At 38.7% G+C, this 18,714-nt stretch overlaps 1 protein-coding gene across 1 annotated transcript in view; it reads left to right on the forward strand.

Moving 5' to 3' along the window:
• The window catches only part of MDGA1 (MAM domain containing glycosylphosphatidylinositol anchor 1), a 3,256,518-nt gene that overhangs the window by 2,661,346 nt on the left and 576,458 nt on the right, over nt 1–18,714 (forward strand). The window contains exon 12 of the mRNA XM_044060326.1: nt 15,481–15,504. Within this exon, the coding sequence (XP_043916261.1) occupies nt 15,481–15,504 (24 nt within the window). The remainder of the gene's footprint in view (nt 1–15,480; nt 15,505–18,714) is intronic.

An 18,714-nucleotide genomic window follows, 5' to 3' on the forward strand; every position in this document is an offset into this window, starting at 1 on the left:
TTTGCTAATACTGATCAGAGATGCCTTCCCTTTTTGGGATTTTGCTCTATCATATGGTAGCTTCCTCCTTCTATTGTATAGTTTGTTTATGGCTGGGGTCCACCAGACAGGATGTTTGCCTTTGGAGGATTGGGTCTTGGTTTTATTTGGGATTGCAAGGTCCATGCATTCCTGAAGGTGTTCATAGAATGCGTTTATAAAGGATTCTGCAGTTTGGGCCATATTTTCCACAGGGCCAGGGGCTTTGAAGGACTCCACCTCGGTTTTGAGGAGTGTGAAATTTGGAACCTTTGGGCTGGGGTGTTGGAGCTAGAGTAATGCTCCCAGTCTATGTTTGGGTAGTTGAAGTCGCCCAATATAATGGTGTTTGGAGAGACCTTCATATTTTTCAGTGTTCTCAGGAAGGACGAGTGGGGTTCCTGGGTTTGGGAGGGTGGTCTGTAGCAGGCTATAAACTGTAAGGCAGTTTTACCCACTGTTAGTTGCACATGGATAGTGTCTGATGCTTCGTGCTGTGCCACCAACCTGGAGGTGTGGGTATCTTTGACGAATATTGATACTCCCCCCTCCTTTTGTGGTTCGGTCCAAGTTTTGGGGCCGAAAAGCATGGTATGAGGTATAACCTGGTAGTGCTGGGATGCTCTTGGGAGCCTTGAACCAGGTTTCTGTTACTGCACAGATATGGATGTTCTCCATACTAAGGAGAGTTTCGAGTGCGTGCATCTTGAGGTTTAGACTTCTGGCGTTGAGTAGCATTACTCTTAGTTTCTTATCCCTTGTGATACCTATGGAGGTGGGTTTGTCTTTTCAGCCTTGCCTAAAAAAGGCACTATGGGGGCAGCAAGAGCCTTTGCCAATATCCAAAAGCCCAGGGGTAACAGGTGCAAGCCGTCCCTAGTGAAGCATCGTGGCTTGTCGAGCATGTCATCCCAGGCTGACAGGCATTGGATCCCCTTTGAATGACACCAATACTTAAGCCAATTGTTGAAATTGATCATCTTGTCTTCATATTGTGGCATCATTCTTGGTGCGGGTAAGATGCTACTCAAGGTCAGGGTCATACCGGCCTGGGCTACATGCTCAGAGAGCTCCTCTATGTCTCTTTTCATGTAGTCCAGGGAGGTACATCTCAGGTCATTCACAACAGCATGGACAATGACTGAGTCATATTTGTACTTGCCTTGGAGTGACCTGAGTGCTTGTGTTATGTGGCGGATCCTAGCGCCCAACAGGCAGCTCATCGTGACCTTCTCCTTGTTCAGCCTGGTGAGCAGGACGTCAGTGTGCCTGACGATAGAGTCACCTATTACAAGTGTATCAGGTGTGTTGTTTAGCCTTAAGGGCTGTGACTGTTTGGCACACTGGCTTTGTGAGCTATGTGTTGCACGTGTTTTGTTTTGGGGTAGCGGTTGCTTGGGTGTCTGCTTTGGAGGTCTCTGCTGCTTAGACAGATTTTTATTTAGAGCCTCCGAGTATGTTTTTGTGTGTTTATGTGTTTGGTTTGCTGTCATGGTAGGTGTATGTGAGAATGGAATTGAGTGTGGTTTCCTTTTCCTCCTGAATGGTTACGCCAGTACTGAGTTGAGAGAGCTTAGCCTCCAGTTTGGCTATATGGTTGCATCTCTCACATGTGTTGGAATTTGTTGGGAGGAGGAGAGGGTTGTCTGTGTACATGAGGCAGTTGTAACATTGCCTCAAGATTCCCAGATTCACCAGCTGGACCGGAGAGGAGATTGACAACTGACCTTTGGACATGCTAGAATAGTATTGGGAATTCCTTTATAATTGAAAAAAAGGGCCAATGGGGAACAAGGTACTCAAGGGAAGTTTGTGAGAGTGTAGTGTTTTTAATTTTTTAGTGCTGACTTAGTGAGCAAGTGCCAGGTAACTTAAATGCAATGTGTTACAGGTAACTTAAATGCAAAAACGACAAACAGTAACTTTCTTTCAAGTGAAACAAGGAAATAAGTACAGTAAGCAATGCAGATATCACTAGGGATCCACAGAAGCACTGAAAAGCCGCATTTTAGGTGAAATTAGCGTTTCAGGGAAATAAGCAACAAACAACAAGCATACAAACAAAGCTAGATTCAGCAGGCCTGGATCTAGTCTATGCTACAGCAAACAAGGTGTACCAGTTTCAGTAAGAAACATTTAAAATATGCAGGCACTATAAGCCTTTAACCAGAAATTCACAGCTCAGAAGGGCAGAGTCCAGCCTCTCCTCCCACAAGAGTGCACCTTCTTAATATAAAATAACTGGCTTAAAGCCCAAGTGCTTAAACCAGAACTAATACACTTTTAGAATAACAGACACTGAGCCCTCAATCAGCAGTTCCCAACTTAGAAGGATGTAAGCTACCTGTCTTGCCACCACAGTGCAGGCCACAAACCTTCTTAATGTAAAACAACTGGTCTGAAGCCCAAGTGCTTAAATTAAAAGGCTTAGAATGAGTTACACCAAGCAGTAATAAATACAATTGAGTACTTTTAAGATGACGCAAAAGCAAAATAAAGTAAGAAGAAACACAAATACAGTAAAAGCAGATACATTTTTTTTTTTGACAATATGTTGGACCTGGTCATCACCAACATGGGCGACCAGTGTTCCACACCAGAGGTCAAACGCTTACTGGTTAGATCTGACCATAAACAAATCACTCTGGATATCAACATTCCGCCGCCACCCCCTGTCAAGGAAACCACCATGAAAAACTTTTCAAAAGCAAACTTCACGTTACTTAAGACCAAAGTGGAAAGTTTCAAAGCCCCCATGCTAAAGGATAATGCTGTCCAAGCTGAAAACACCTTTACTAATGCATTGTATGGGCACCTACAAGAATGTATGGATCATGCTATCCCAAGAAAAATCAAGACTCACTCCTCCAAGAAAAGGAAACCAGTCTGGTGTACCACTGCCATAAACAAGCTATACAACAGAGGAAGGAAACTAGTACAGAAAAGAACAAAATCCCAAGAAGGGAAGACATCCCTGATCAGTATCAGCAAGAAACTACGATCCCTCATAAAATCATCCAAGGCTAGCTTCAAAAGAAAAATTGCCAAGGGCTCCAAAGATAACCACAAGGCATTTTTAGCTATGTTAAGAATCTAAGTGGCAATGCTCAGATCTGCTCTGAGTTAGTGCAGAATGGCACAAAATACACTGAACCGACCAATATCACCAACATCCTGGCAGACAGGTTCAGTGCAAACTTCATCCCCCCTCTCACCCCCAAAAGGGCCCATAACCATACCAAAAGAATGTAGAGCCCCTGAAATCTCAGGCACTCAGGTTAAAACAGCCCTCTCCAAAGCCAAACCCACAGCATCAATGGGACCAGACGGTGTCCCAGGCTGCATCCTACATGAGCTCAAAGGTGAACTAACCCCTCACCTAAACACACTGTTCAAACTCAGCCTCTCCACAGGCTATGTACTCATAGAGTGGCACACAGCAACGGTTATTCCGCTCCACAAAGGTGGAAACACAAGAGAACTTGGGAACTATCGCCCTATAAGCCTGACTAGCTTGGTCTGCAAGGCTATGGAACGCATCATCATAGAATTCATTAACAGAGACATTGGGAACCTCTAAACACTGGATCCTACCCAGTTCTGCTTTGTTAATGGCAGATCATGCCTCCTAAACCTGGTGGATGACTTTCAGACAGTTATGAAGACCTCGCAAAGGCCTTTGACACCATTCTCCATTTTGATATTATAGACAAGCTCACCAGCTTGAACATAAACCCCTATGTCACAAGATGGGTTGCCAACTGGCTCACGGACAGAACCCACATGGTGAGAGTCATGGAAGCTAGGTCTGACTCTAAACCGGTTACAAGTGACTTTCCCCAGGGCTTAGTCCTAGGACTCCTCCTGTTCATCATATACTTCTCAGAGGTACAAGCAAGCACAGGAGGACTATGGCTGACCAAGTTTGCAGACAACTGCAAACTAGGGGTTATAATTGACTCTCTGGCTGACACAGACATCCTCCAAAAGGGTCTGACTGAGACGGATACCTGGTGTCAAAATCATGGCCTCAAGCTAAATGCCAAAAAGTGCATAGTCATCCCCTTTGGAAAAAACAAAGTACCCACAAACTACCTCATAGGTGGTAGTCCCCTAAATACGGAAGATGTAATAAGGGATCTGAGGACCCAAGTAGATAGTAATCTCTCCTTTGATAATCACATTGCCAAAGTGGTTAGAAAAGCCTTCTATGTGCCCCACCTAATCACAAAAGGGTTCACATCCAGATCAAAAGAGGTCATTTTGCCCCTCTACTCATCACTCATCAGACCCATCATAGAGTACAATGCCCCATTTGGGATGTACCTTACAAGACATCTGCAACAGCTGGAAAGACCACAGAAGTACCTCACCAAGAGGATGACTGGCCTCAAACAGATGCCCTATGCAGCTCGACTGAAGAAACTACAACTGTACTTGGTTGCATACCGCCTACTCAGAGGTGATCTCTGCCTGACATACAAGGCCATGTCCAACCCAGAATTGATAGACATGCTCCACCTAAAGAAAACCATATCCCCTTGAGCCACACACTCTAGGGATCTAAACCTCATCACAACAATAAATAGGATGTGCTGGAGGGATAGATTCCTGTCCCAGAGACTTCCCATGCTTTGGAACAAGATTCCAATGTACATTAGGCAGAGCTCCTCACTAACACTCTTCAAGAGAAACCTTGATGAGTGGATGGTAAACAGAATGTTTACCCCGGGTATCACTTCAGTGGCTCTGCTGGAAAGAGGCACAGGGAACTAATCTAAGCAGGAGGCGAAAGCCAACACATTCTGGCTAGGCTTATAAATGCCTTCGGGAAGATAGCCTAGTACCTACCTATGAACTTATGAACCTATGAAAGTAACCACCCCAGATGGGAAAAAAAAAACTTAGTTAAAGGACAGCTGATGAGGTTATTGAGATTCTTTTCAAATGACAACACCTATACTAAAGAGTTGAAGACACTGAGGGATTCACTTATTGTGAAGAAATGTCCAACATGTTTGTTAGAAGAGATCTTTAACAAAACAAAAACAAAAAGATTAGAAACATTCCTCCCTATAGTAAGTTTACAACAGTGAAAATCATTGGGGGAAATTATCTGGTGCTATGGTTTTAACATGTAGCCATAACTTGTATGAAATAATTAAAATTTTAAACAAGAACTGAGTTGGTGTTTTGGTACCTTAGGATTGACTCTTAAGTTAGGTAACAACCCTGTATTAGTATTTAAAAAGAGTAAAAATATTAAATCCCTTTTGAAATATAATAATAGGTGAGAAAGTGGGATAGGAACAGCTATCAGGAAAATGAACAAATGCAGAAGATGTACACAATGTAGATTTGATAGTAAGGACATAGTAATAGAGAACTACCCAATAGTGATTTGTACAGGTGGTTGATACAATTCTAGCAGGAGTGGATAGTATATGTCATCACTTGTTTATCTTAAACTGCTCTTTATGTGGGAAAAACTGAACTCCCCCAAAGAAAACATATATACCAAAATAAGTGTGCCATTAAGAAATTATATAATACAAATGCACTCGGTAAACATACAACTAAATCTATTGGTTTTAACAAGTTTCTATTTTATGTCTTAGAAAAAGTGCAGAGAAATGAGAGAGGTGGAAATTGGGAGGGTTATTTGGAGTATGATGAGCTTTATTGGCAATTGTTGTTAAACACTAACCAATCTCCAGTCATTACTGAAAAACATCATATATACACTACTTTAACAATTGAAGCAGAGAAAACTCAGTATTAATACTGCTGTGACATCTTGGGGGGGAGGGGCTGGATTTTATGCTTTATTTTTTGCAATTTATATTTTACATTTTTTACTTCACATTTAATTTCTTACACTTACAAAGGTTTGTGATAAACATAATGATAAAATGTTAGGAATTATTTATGATAATTAATTTTAATACGTTTCGAAAATGAATAGCTTTAAATTGCAAATATTTATCAAGTTTATTAAGTAAGTGGTGTGGATTAGTTATTCTGAGTTGTTTTATGAGTTTAAGATGAACTTTTATTACAGAACAATGCCGTTTTATATAAATAACTATTTAAATTAATTTAGAATAGACTGTTAATGGGCTGATTAAGAACAAAAACAGAAGAGAGAGTGATATTCAACTGATTCTTTTGAAGCGCCGATGTACTGATGAGAATGAAAGTTGTTAATTTTGAAGAAAATTTCTTTGAACCTTACTGCATGGTACATCTTGTACATTGGACGTGGGTGATCATTTACAGTAGTAAATATGATTACATTTTTCTTCCCTATGCAACAAAATTACTAAAGCATTCACTGTATTTCTCTTTGTAAATCAATGTTTAATTTAATTTCTAAAAATTCTCTATATATCCAACTCTAATACTTTAATTACACCTGACATACTTTATTATTACTTTTTTCCTCAATTAAGTCATTGTTTTAGTAAATTTTACTCCTGCATAAATATATTCAAGTAATGCAACACTTCTGTATATGTAATTTAGATCATAGTTATTTCTTTATATATTTTTAAAGTAACACAGGTTTAAATTGTCTGTATCATCTTACCAATACTCATTACAATGTACGTGTCCATAATTAAACTATTGTCAGCTATTGTACTATCTTTGCAAAGTGGCACAGGAAGTGGATGAAACGGGTCCTGTACCAGCCAATATATCCAAACAAAATAAGCAAATAAGTAAAAAAAAACTAAATAAATAAATGTAAGTTGTGAAAGCTGTAGTCTGCCAACATTCAATGTATAACAGAACTTGAACTCAGGAGTTCCTTTTCTTTTCTTGACTCGCTAGTGTTCAAACTACAATATAATTGTCAAAACTCTTTGTCCGTCATGAGTTTTTGAACTATTTTATATTAAAACTTGTCACTTTATGATTTGGTGGCAAAAACTTATGGAGACTTTAAGGAATGCCATGTTTTTGTTTGGCCGAGAACATATGATAGTAGTCGTAATAATGTAGATACCTACCACCTTAAGAAGTGAAAGAATGAGTGATGCTGTGGGAATAGCTCAGCATATGGAGGAAAGGAGAATGCCACAGCATGAGTCATTGGGCGCGAAGCTAAAGGCTACGGCACCACCATTAATGAGAGATGAACAGCTAAGAGGAGAAAGTTATTGTCCTACCCTGGGAAGTCAATAGAGACTGAATGACGTAAATAGGGATTTGTCCGTACTGAAGCAGGTTTTGGATGAGCCGAGTGTAAATGCAACAATGCAGGCCCCGTTTTTTTGGTTCTTCTGATAAGGTTTTAACAACGGAGCAGCAAAAAGACACAAGGGACTGGTCCCAGAGCAGAGGGCGTTTCAAAAGGAAGGGAGTACAGGAATCCCCAGAGAAACACACTGCCAAGAGGCATTGGTTTCGTCAATGATGAATGATTCATTGGTATGGAGTATTTCTTCTAAGGACTTAACATCTGATGAACTGAATTTGCTAAGCAAAGGACTCTCGTTTATACCGTCCCAAAGAACTGAGGTAACAGACAGTATACTTGATATCAAAATGTTTTCCAGAAATGTGCAACTTAAGTTGTTTTTTGGTAACAGTTGTAACTTTGATAAGAGTGAACTAAGAAAGCCTAGTACGTTTGTTCCACCTAATCATCCGATGGTAGAGGTTTTCATGAATTTATGTGAGAAAGAGTTATATGATAGGTTATATAACAACAAAGAGAAATTTAGATGGAATAATTGTCATACAGGGGAATACAATGCTTTACAAACCCTACAAAGAGATGGATCCATGGTAATTAAAAGGGCTGATAAAGGTGGCCCTATAGTTGTAATGGACAAAGTGTTCTATGAGAATCAAATGAAAACATTATTATTAGACAGGAACGTGTACAATATCATAGATAGTGTTACTGTCAATAACATGAAAGAGAAGTTGAATAAATTACTTTATGATTGCCTAATGGATGAATGGATAACAGTTGAACAGTATAATTATTTTTTGGTGCCCCATCCAATAATACCCTTGATTCAGGTACTTCTGAAAATCCATAAGGATCCAACCAACCCACCCATGAGACCAATTGTCTCAGGGAGGGGTTTGTTAACTGAACCTATATCTATATAAATTGAGACATTATTGAGACCTCTATAGTCAATAAGAATAATGTAATTTTATGTGACACTAAACATTTCTTGGTAGATTTGTTTAAACATGTGCATAATAATAGTTATAATGATGGTTCTGTTATAATGGTCACCATGGATGTGAATTCTTTGTTTACATCTATACTCAATAGACTGGGTTTGGAAATGTTGAGGGAATATTTAACAAAAGATGGAACGTACACTGGAAGCTGTATAGAGTTAATATGTCTGCTCATGGAACAAATATTGACAAACAATGTGATGTTATTTGACCATGTGATTTATTGCCAAAATGAGGGAGTGGCCATGGGTACATCTAGCGCGAACAGTTATGCCAACATAATCATGGCCAATTGGGAGCAGAAATATGTGATAGAGGGTAAATGGGGACAGGTCGTCTTTTATAAACGTTTTGTAGATGACCTCTTCCTACTTTGGTGGGGTACCCAACAGGAGTTACTGAATTTCTATGATGAGTTGAATAGGCGTACCTCATTTTTAAAATTTGAATTGAAGTTTTCATATACCACCATTGATTTCCTTGATGTTAGGGTATATAACGATTTCAACGGTGATTGGTTTACAAAGGTTTATAGAAAGAGTTGCCATAGGAATACATTTGTGCATAGAAGCAGCATGCACCCTCAGCACATATTTAAAAATGTAGTGAAGGGTCAGATTTTAAGGGTGTCTAGATTAACAGCAGAGGAAGACATATTTCAAGAGGAAGTGAATGAACTCTGTACAAGGTTTAAAAACAGAGGTTATAAGGATAATGATGTTAGAGGTGCAGTTGATAAGATTAGAACACTGAGGACAACAACAGGTAGACCATACTTTTCAGCTAGAGAAGAGGTACAACCAAGATTAAATAATTATTTTCAAAATAAAATGAAAATATCTACCAGTTATACCAGCAATGTGAATGTGATGACGGATGCTGTAAGGAAGTACTGGCCAGCATTGACACATGACCCTCAGATTGGGGAGGTAGTAGGAAATGAACCTAGCTTCCTATTTAAAAACAAGAAATCTTTAAAAAGGTTACTTTGCTATGCGTCTAGAGTGGATGAAATTATGGGGGAACACCAGGGAACAACATCATGTAGAAATTGTAATCAATGTGAGTGGATAGATACAACTCATAAGTTTAAACATCCAGATACAGGAAGAGAATATAAGTTCAGAGTTACAGCCAATCGCTGCACTAAAAATGTTGTATACTTAGCAGTTTGTAGCCTTTGCTTAGGATATTATGTAGGAAAAACTAATAGAGAATGTAGATACAGAATAAGGGAACATCTTTTAGGTATAAGGAATAGAGACAAAAGCAGTGCCTTGGCCAAACATATATTGGATAAGGGAGAAACTCACACATTCAAGTTTATGGTTATAGAGATAGTGAATAAGAATGAGAGGGGGGGGGTATTAGTAATAAAACAGAGACTTCAGAAGTGAGGTGGATCATTAGATTATAGGCTGATAGGGGTAGCGGCCTTAATGATAGAGTTCCCTTGAAGCCCATTTTGAAGAACAGGAGTCTTCATAGGTAGTATAGAAGTATTGATAAATAGAAAAGTACAAACATTAATATGGTCTCTGTATAATAATTATATGAACATATGGCCCAGGGCTACTTTGAGGGGACCCAAGTGTCCATTAAACATGATATTAAATATGTAGGTTGAGTTTATTAGGTTTTGCATCCACTCAGCTTAAAAGTACATATAGGTTTCCTATATACACATATGCATGCTGATTATGTGAATACATATCAATATATATGTGTGGAAACTGTATGGGGGTGGAGAAGGGTATATTTGATTTTTATAGGTGTAACACATATATACCTATATGTACATTGTAAGCAGAGATTTTCTACTTTTTTCTATGTATTTTATACATTTTTGTATATATATATATATATATATATATATATATATATATATATATATATATATATATATTCTAGTGTATGATGTTAAGCATTTTTACATAGAATATGGTGTTTTATAGAGTGTGAGGTTATATATGTACTTATATTTATATATGCTTTTTTATAGAAGTTTCTTTACAATTTATGAATTGTTGATGTGAATTATTATGAATGCAACTGAATTTGTTTATCACTTTAAGAATATAAGTTTATGTAGTCTTGATTTAATTAGTATGAATTATGTCTTTCTTATATATATGGATTGGTAGTGATATGCATTTTATTGAATGGTCTGAAGAAGTGGGAGCCATTCCCATAAAAGTGCTTACCGAATAAAGACTTCTGTTTTTGTAACCTGACTTAACTGTTCTTCTGCATTGTTTATGATCCCTGACGTTTTGTGTGCTGTTGTTTGCTGTTGTTTCCTTTGGGATCATTTTACTCAAGCAACAACTTTAATTTTTGTGTGTGGACTACTGCATCAGGTGCTTTATTCTAGTTTCACATCTTCTAATGCTTAATCCATTTTAGTTTAGTCAATCTGGAAAAATTGGAGTGTCTCATTAGACTGGACAGATGTGGGTCTTCGCTTCCTGCAAATGCTGCAAGCCCATATACTGATGGCATGTATTGGATTGTCCCTGTTTTTCATGTATTATGTGATCTGCATTAGAAGCCAGTAGGTGAATTATTACCTCCCCCCCCTCTCTCTTTCTGTATATATATATATATATATATATATATATATATATATATATATATATATATATATATATATATATATATATATATATATATATACATACATACACACCATCATATATATTTTAATCCTGTCACCAAGCCAATTTGCTCCACTCTAACCGTGACAGGTGCTAGAGATTCCAAGGTTTTATTGATATTCTGCTGTGATGAAAGCAGTCTCTTTCACGGTACCACTCTCTGAGTTTAAAATCCATTACTTAAAAGCTAATCATCCTTCCTCCTCAAACAGATTGAAGTCTGTTCTTAAGGCATGAATAATTAGGCCGGCCTCTAATAATGCTAGATTTACTGCTTTTTTTCAACCTTTCTCATCCAATCAGCCAATCCATTTCACATATCCAGGCAGCCATTGAGAGCAGGTGGCTTTTGTTTTATTTATTTATTTATTGTTAGCACTACTTCTCCCACACAGTCACCTACAGTGAGGGTGATGGGACATGCAGTAGGTTTTCTGCACTGGACAATCCTTTACTTATACAAAGGAAGCATACCAGTAAACAAGCCTGATAATGAACCTCAAAGAACAGGAGGTGGTTTTAGCAGAGAAATCCAGTAATCTGATGTGCTACTCAAGTGTGTAAAACCCTCTCCCCCACAGTGATGCTCATTTACTCCTTTTCCTTCCTGCCTGGTTCTTAGCATTCAACTGCACTGCATTGGGTGGAAAGCTCCAAAGTTGACACTGAAGTGAAGCAGTCTTTCACGTACCTCTTTCAGCAGGAGTCGTTCCTCTTTCCGTTCTCTGATTGGCTCCCAAATCATAATTATAGCTAATCGGCAAAGAGAGAGAAAGGGAGCCAATCAGAGAATGATTTTGACTAAAATTAGCCAATTGGAATGCCCAGTAAAAGTCTGTGGCTTCACGGCTGCTTATTAAGATACTCCCAAAGCATGAACAACAAGCAAAAATAATCTTCTGTTACTTTTCCCCCGTCATTAAACATGGTTGTGCATAATTATATTTAGAGAGAGAGATAAAAAATAAAACTGAAACAAAGCAAGACCAAAGTAAATAACTGCAGTACCAGCAGTTAAATGGATCATGCGTCTCAGCCTCATAGAATAAGAAATATGGACAAAGCCAATACCCAAACATAATGTGGGGAGAACGCCACAAAAATAGGGACAATTTTTAAATAAATTTTGAAAGTTGTTAGAATGACAAGTTTTGTGTTACCATGCATGTTCTGAAGGATATGAAGTCTGCAACTCAAATTTCAGTCATTATTATATTACTTCATTCCCCTGTGATTTGCCAGAAAATTACATATTTTTTAAGGGACAGACCAAAAATGTGAGGCAAAAATCTGGACATTCTGCAAAATTCAAAGCAGTTAAGACTTATGACAAGGATAAGTGTGTGTGTGTGTGTGTGTGTGTGTGTGTGTGTGTGTGTGTGTGTGTGTGTGTGTGTGTGTGTGTATGTATGCCATAGCTCCCAACCTCTAATCATAAAAATCTGTACATAGCCTTAATTAATGGGGGACCAAAGAGCCAAAAAAAGGAACATTTTCTAAATATTGGTCTTATAAACTTAGAAAGGTGTTAGAATAACAGAGTTTGTGTCATCATGCATTTTTTGAAGGATATAAAGTTTGAAATTCAAATGTATGAAATTATATAGAGACTTCAACCTTCAGTGGTTTGCCAGAAAACGACCAAAAATATGAGGCAAAAAATCTGGACACTTGAGAGGTATGGTGTATATGTAAGTAGCTGACAAAGTTTGGGCTCAGAAATCAGGGATGAAGGCAAAGAAAATAAATAAATAAATGGAAACAGAGTTCCCAAATCAGACAGATTTTTAAATATTATTATACACGCTGAAATTTGGAAGAATAACACATTTCACCTTAGCATCCATTTCATGGAGTCTAAAACTCAAAATGTTTATGATTATTTAGGGATTGCAGTCCTCAATATGTGAAAAATGTATGATGAACAGACAGCAATATAAGAAAAAATCAGGGGCATTCAACAAAGTCAAGGATAGCTGAGAACAGTGTATGTCTATGTGTGAGTAGGTTGCAAATGGAGCGGTAATGCTTTGCACTGTGTGTCTGACAGCAGTGACTTCACTGTTGGTACAATGTATGTATTTCTTCCTTCAGTGAATCAGAATGAAACATCTGACAAGTACAGGGTCAATAAAATGGCACTAATTGCTGGATACATTTCTGTGAGTGGGTATGTGGTGGGTCACAAGTGGCTTTAAGTGCTGCATACTTTTCTGTGAGTGGGTATGTGGTGGGTCACAAGTGGCACTAATTGCTGGATACATTTCAGTGACTGGTTATGTGGTGGGTCACAAGTGGCACTAATTGCTGGATAAGTTTCTGTGAGTGTATGTGGTGGGTCACAAGTTTATCTGTGTCTTTGCATCTTTGTGTGTGCCTATGTGTACCCAGCAGTTATAGCCACTTAATTGATAGAGTAACCTTGGATGTTTTATTTTGAACGAATAAAGAACTACATAAATTATACCAACAGTGAAGTTACTGCTCTGTGTATGGTGTGTGTGTGTGTGTGTGTGTGTGTGTGTGAGAGAGAGTTTCTGTATACGAGGGAGTCACTGTCTTTTTGCATCTTCATCTGTCTGTGTGTATATATGTAAATGTCTGTGTCTGCATCAGTGTGTGTGTGTGTGTGTCTGTGTGTCTGTGTGTGTGTGTGTGTGTGTGTGTGTGTGTGTGTGTGCGTGTGTGTGCATTATTAAATACTTACATATAGTATATTTTGGTTGAAAGGCCATGGCCAAGTATGCTTTTCATGCAGCACAAAAATAGAGTGTTCCACATTTTGACTATTTGTTGCACATTGCTATGGTCTGTGTTCCACACTGGCCTATTAGCAGGTTGAGACCTATTGTCTGGATCCCCAACTGCTGGGACCATTAATTGAACCCCTTGAACCTTGTTTGTAGTCGGAGCAATACCCCTCTTCACCACACTGCCAAGCTTAGCTCGATTTACTGCCATATTTAATGTCAAAGTATGAATGAACTATAAGGTTAGCAGGTGTTAGATTACTGCACATTTGTTTTCAGTTTATGTCACTTTCTGAAGAAGCATTGCTAAGACCCAAACTGAATATGAACCCATTTCCAAGACACATTTCCAACAGAACTGTTGTTTTTAGAGATGCACTTTATGTTGACAGTTTATCATATTTTGACTGTTTTAATCTTTATAATGCTATTTTTAGTCCCGATTAGTAGTCCACCTAAAAGTCAGATAAGTCTACAGACACATCATTTCACTCAGTTACACTGTCATTAGAGGCTTCTGGTCCTCCTGGGTCCCTTATTTGCAGATGCAGTCTTTCTTACCTTAAGCAATTCACAAACAGATGCACTTTTTGGGCTATCAGGTAGTAAGAAGGATGCATATCTCATTGGTAAGTGATTCCCAGGCCATCTCTGTTTAAGTCACATATCACGTATAGTTATCACTTTGTAAGGTGCATTCTAAAGTTTTCCATGCATTAATTTTACAACTAGAGATGACTGCATGTACTCTGTGCCACTCTTCTGGCATGTTGGTCCTATTCCATTTGTCTAGCTCCTTCATGCTTTTCTTCAGAAAATCCTCCATAACATTATTTATTGGTCTTTTTTCTTTCTTTTTTTTTTTTTTTTACTCCTTCTTCAGAAAATCAGCTGCCCAAGGGCCTCTCCTCATTTACCATATCCACCAGTCATTCCTTTCACTCCAGACCTGCTCAAACCTGTGATCAGGTTTTTGAGAAGACTGATTCTCCTGGTACAATGTCATAGTGCTTGCAAAGGAGTTTTGCCTGTCACACACTATCTTCTCTCCTCCACCTACAGGCATTGTATGTCCAGGGGTGGATGTGCATTTGGGATGTTTTACCACATCTTAGCTCCTCCATGGCAATTCAGTCAATGTTCCCTGCCAATTTCCCTTTAAGACTGTGCACTTCCTGGCCATCCCCAGCCTCCACCAGTGATTGGCCACAAGTTGTATCCAGTTGTACTCCCCCCTAGGATGGGTACGTCCATCCTTCCCAGCCAGCACCTCAGTCATCTAAGATACTAATCACAGTCAGATGACGTGAGACGAATTCCGGTTTTTACCCTTCTACACCACAGACTTGGCTCTATCTAGTCATGTCTTTTCCTAAATTATTTTTAGTGCTTTCATCACAGATCACTATACTTTACAGGAAAGAAATCTAAGGCACTTTTAAAATGAATACTGATAACTTAGAAACATGCTATACACAGAAGGACGTTGCTAGTGTACTTTTTTTTGACAGTACAGGGTAAGCAGTCATCCTTTTTGGATATAAGACTAAGACGACACCATGGCATTACTTTACTTAGGTAGCATACATTTCATGCAGTCACTTGACAACTACTCTGGGTCTTTGTGACAAATAAATTAAATCATATTCACTGTTGCCTTGGCTGTTGTTTCAGTTAACAGCTGTTTTTTTTTCAGGGTTACTTGACTTGCACACAGATTGCCTAATTATGCTGTTTATATGCTGCTCTTCGGTCATGAAAAGAATAAATATAAGATTTTTTTCTGAGTCTAGAAAACCTGTGATGAAAATAACAATGTTTTATTTCTTTCTTATTTTTATTTGCAGCCACTGGCTACCACAACCCGACAGGTAAGACGCTGTTTACTATTACCTTCCTTATTTTCTCGTACTAGAAATATGACTATTCGTGTAGTCTTGAAGGTCAGCAGCAAAGCTGAGCAGTATTTTTGCATCAAAGTACACGAGTGCGATGGATATTTTCAAGGGAATTTTAATAGCAGAACACCTCTTACTCCTTTGAATTTTTCAGAAACTTGTTTAACTTCAATGTCAAACATTTGAAAGAAGGAAGACATTCTTTTTCATCTCTTCACTTCAACCTATGAAACAATTTAAGTATCCCAGTTACACTGTAAAACTCTTAATCAGCTTTAATTGTCTTGAAGGAGACTTTGGTAAATTAACATGAATGAGCCTATCCATTTCAATTATTCCAAAGGAAACATTGTAGAAATAAAGTACCATTGCTCTTGAATACTAATTTAAAGAAGGATTGTTCCTTATGCTGTAATTTTGCATCAAATTTTTCACACTGCCTTTTTTCTGTAAAGGGCTTAGGATATTACATCCAGTGTTCACATACAACCTATTTGGTTTTATGAAGGGCATCGGCATTCATTGCAGACATACCTTGATGAATCTTGGGGCCTATCCTCTGGCCAGAGAAGGGTCTGCACTTCTGTGGCAATTACTCATTAATAGGATTCAGCACTTTTATTTAAGTGTAGAACACCATTGCCGTTATGATAATTATTAGCCTAGACTGATATTTGTACTGTTACAGTCTTTACGTATTTATGTCGTGTTAATAGCGCTGTCTGCTTGTGCTTATCTCTTTTTTCACCGGAGAGCTGGACAGAAAAGTTCCAGTCACACAGGAATTAGGGCAAAGCTTTTTATGTTTGTTGACACAATATAAATTATAAAATGAACCAGCTACCTACTTTCCCTGTGCATGATGAATTACAGGTGTTCAGAGGTTTAACTTGATGAAAATTAATGATTGAATCTTTAATGTGACAAAACATTTTTTAAAAAAGTGCTTTTTACAGGAGACAATCCTCCCCTTGCACCCCCCCGCCCGTGTGGAAGATTCGCTCCTATATTCCCTAACTCAAATATACTAAGTACAGAGTCACACAACAGTGGAAAACATAAAATACCATAAACACACACACACACACACACACACACACACACACACACACACACACACACACACACACATAAGTGCCCACGGACGGTCACACACACACACACACACACACACACACACACACACACACACACACACACACACACACAAAACAGTGCACACACACACACACGCACGCACGCGCGTGCGCACGCATGCACACGCACACACACGTGCGCGTGCACGCACACATACACACAATGAATAATTGCCACTGCACCACTCAACAAATTTAACATTAGGAAATATGGAAGTGTAAGCTGAAGAACTGTAACATTTTCCAGTTGTAACTCAATAAGTATTGTGTTAGTTAGGTGAGAAACTCACTCACATTTAAAAGCAGAACACCTTACATATTTGGAAAGGTAACATCATTTGTCATATACAAAATGGTATAGTGTCTATAATGATACACATTATATTCTGAAGGACTTGTCCTAGCACAATAACACATATTACAACTAGTAGTTGGTATTACTACTGTCCTTACGCCTATGACAAGAACTTGAAATAAAAATATATATTTCTCCATAACCCCTACCCTGCCACGAATGAACACACAATAAAGCTATTGTGATGAGTTTATTGGAATTACAAATTTGCAAACAAACGGGAAGACAAGTCGGGCTTCCCAAACTAAATGAACCCCTCTTACTCCCCAAACAATAGACTTAAACTACAACTTAACACAAAACCCAGTAAAAGAAGGAAGGGAATGGTGAACATGCATCAAACACCCATACCAAAGATGCCAGACCACCCCATCCTTGCGTATAAATAACGTATCCCTCTTACCCCATCCACTGATCTCACTTGCTATTACCATTCCCTTTAACCTTTATTGTACTCCCTTCCCAAGCTCTAATTTAAAACATACACTCTAACACAGCTGCAGGTATATATGGAAAATATGTCTGTCTGGCAACCTTTATTTGTCCATATCCCTTGCCCAAACACAGAACAATATGTAATAAAGTAATTTTACCCAGTTTATTGAAAATTAAATACTCCCATGTCTGATTTAATAGAATCCCCCACAGCATCCCCTTGCACTAATTCCTGCTGAGCAACTTGATTTAGATAATCCCTTGATAATGCTCCCAGGATCTACACATTAATGGGAGAATGGAAAGGCTGGTTTTCCACCCATATCCTCAAAAAAAAAAATTGCCACTCCCTCTCAAACTTCCTTTCACTTGCTCATTTCTGCCTACCAACATCTTGGGACTTGCAAGCCGTAGCCTTCCTTATGCTAGCACTTCCCCTTCCCAAGTAGACCCCCACACATAAAGCAAACGTGGGTAAACTGCAGGATAGCCAGGAACACCTTTATGCATTAAATTCCCAGCAAGTTCCTGCTTTCTGCCCCATGTCCTCCATGGATGGTCTCAATTGGTCCCTCTGCCTTATCCAACATAGTGCCAATCCACTTGACAACATGTCTGACCTTCCAGTGTAATGACCTATCCACCAGTTTCAGTTTCCAAAATTGCTGGTAATATCACAAGATGTATTTCCACCTTGCAGTCTCTGAGCTTCCACAATAGCTAAAAAATAGGTGAGCATAGAAAAACTCTGGGAAGCATCCAAAGCCTAGAACCCAGTTGTCCCATGTCCAGGCTCTGAACCTGTCTGTCCTCCTCCCCTAGCTTAAGGCTGCAAGTGCTCCTGCTAAATTCTTAAGCCAAAGGGTTTGTGATTCAGCTATCCTCTATGACCCATCGGTATCCATTAAATGAAAAATGTCTACATATTTCCCTTGCCAAATATTCTCCTTCACATACAGTGGAATTTAGCGGATGACAAACACCCCCATCCCATCTGACTAAAAGGCTTGTGCTTAAAACTACCCCAGCAATGTTGAGCTTTCCATAAGCAACTAAATCCAGGAGAAGACGTATTGTAGATCAATTTATTATCCTTCTCAACTATATATCATCACAAGTAGTAGAAGGGAAAGTGGAGTATCCAACAGGAGCATGGAAGAAAACAACGTTTAAATCCATCATCAGTACATCAACAACAGTTAAAATATCAGTGATGAGGGGGCCCACTCGTACCACTAGAGGGAGTCAGAAGTCAGT

Source organism: Protopterus annectens, chromosome 1.part0 (genome assembly GCF_019279795.1).
Source record: "Protopterus annectens isolate FY-2018-M chromosome 1.part0, PAN1.0, whole genome shotgun sequence".
Lineage (NCBI taxonomy): Eukaryota > Metazoa > Chordata > Ceratodontiformes > Protopteridae > Protopterus > Protopterus annectens.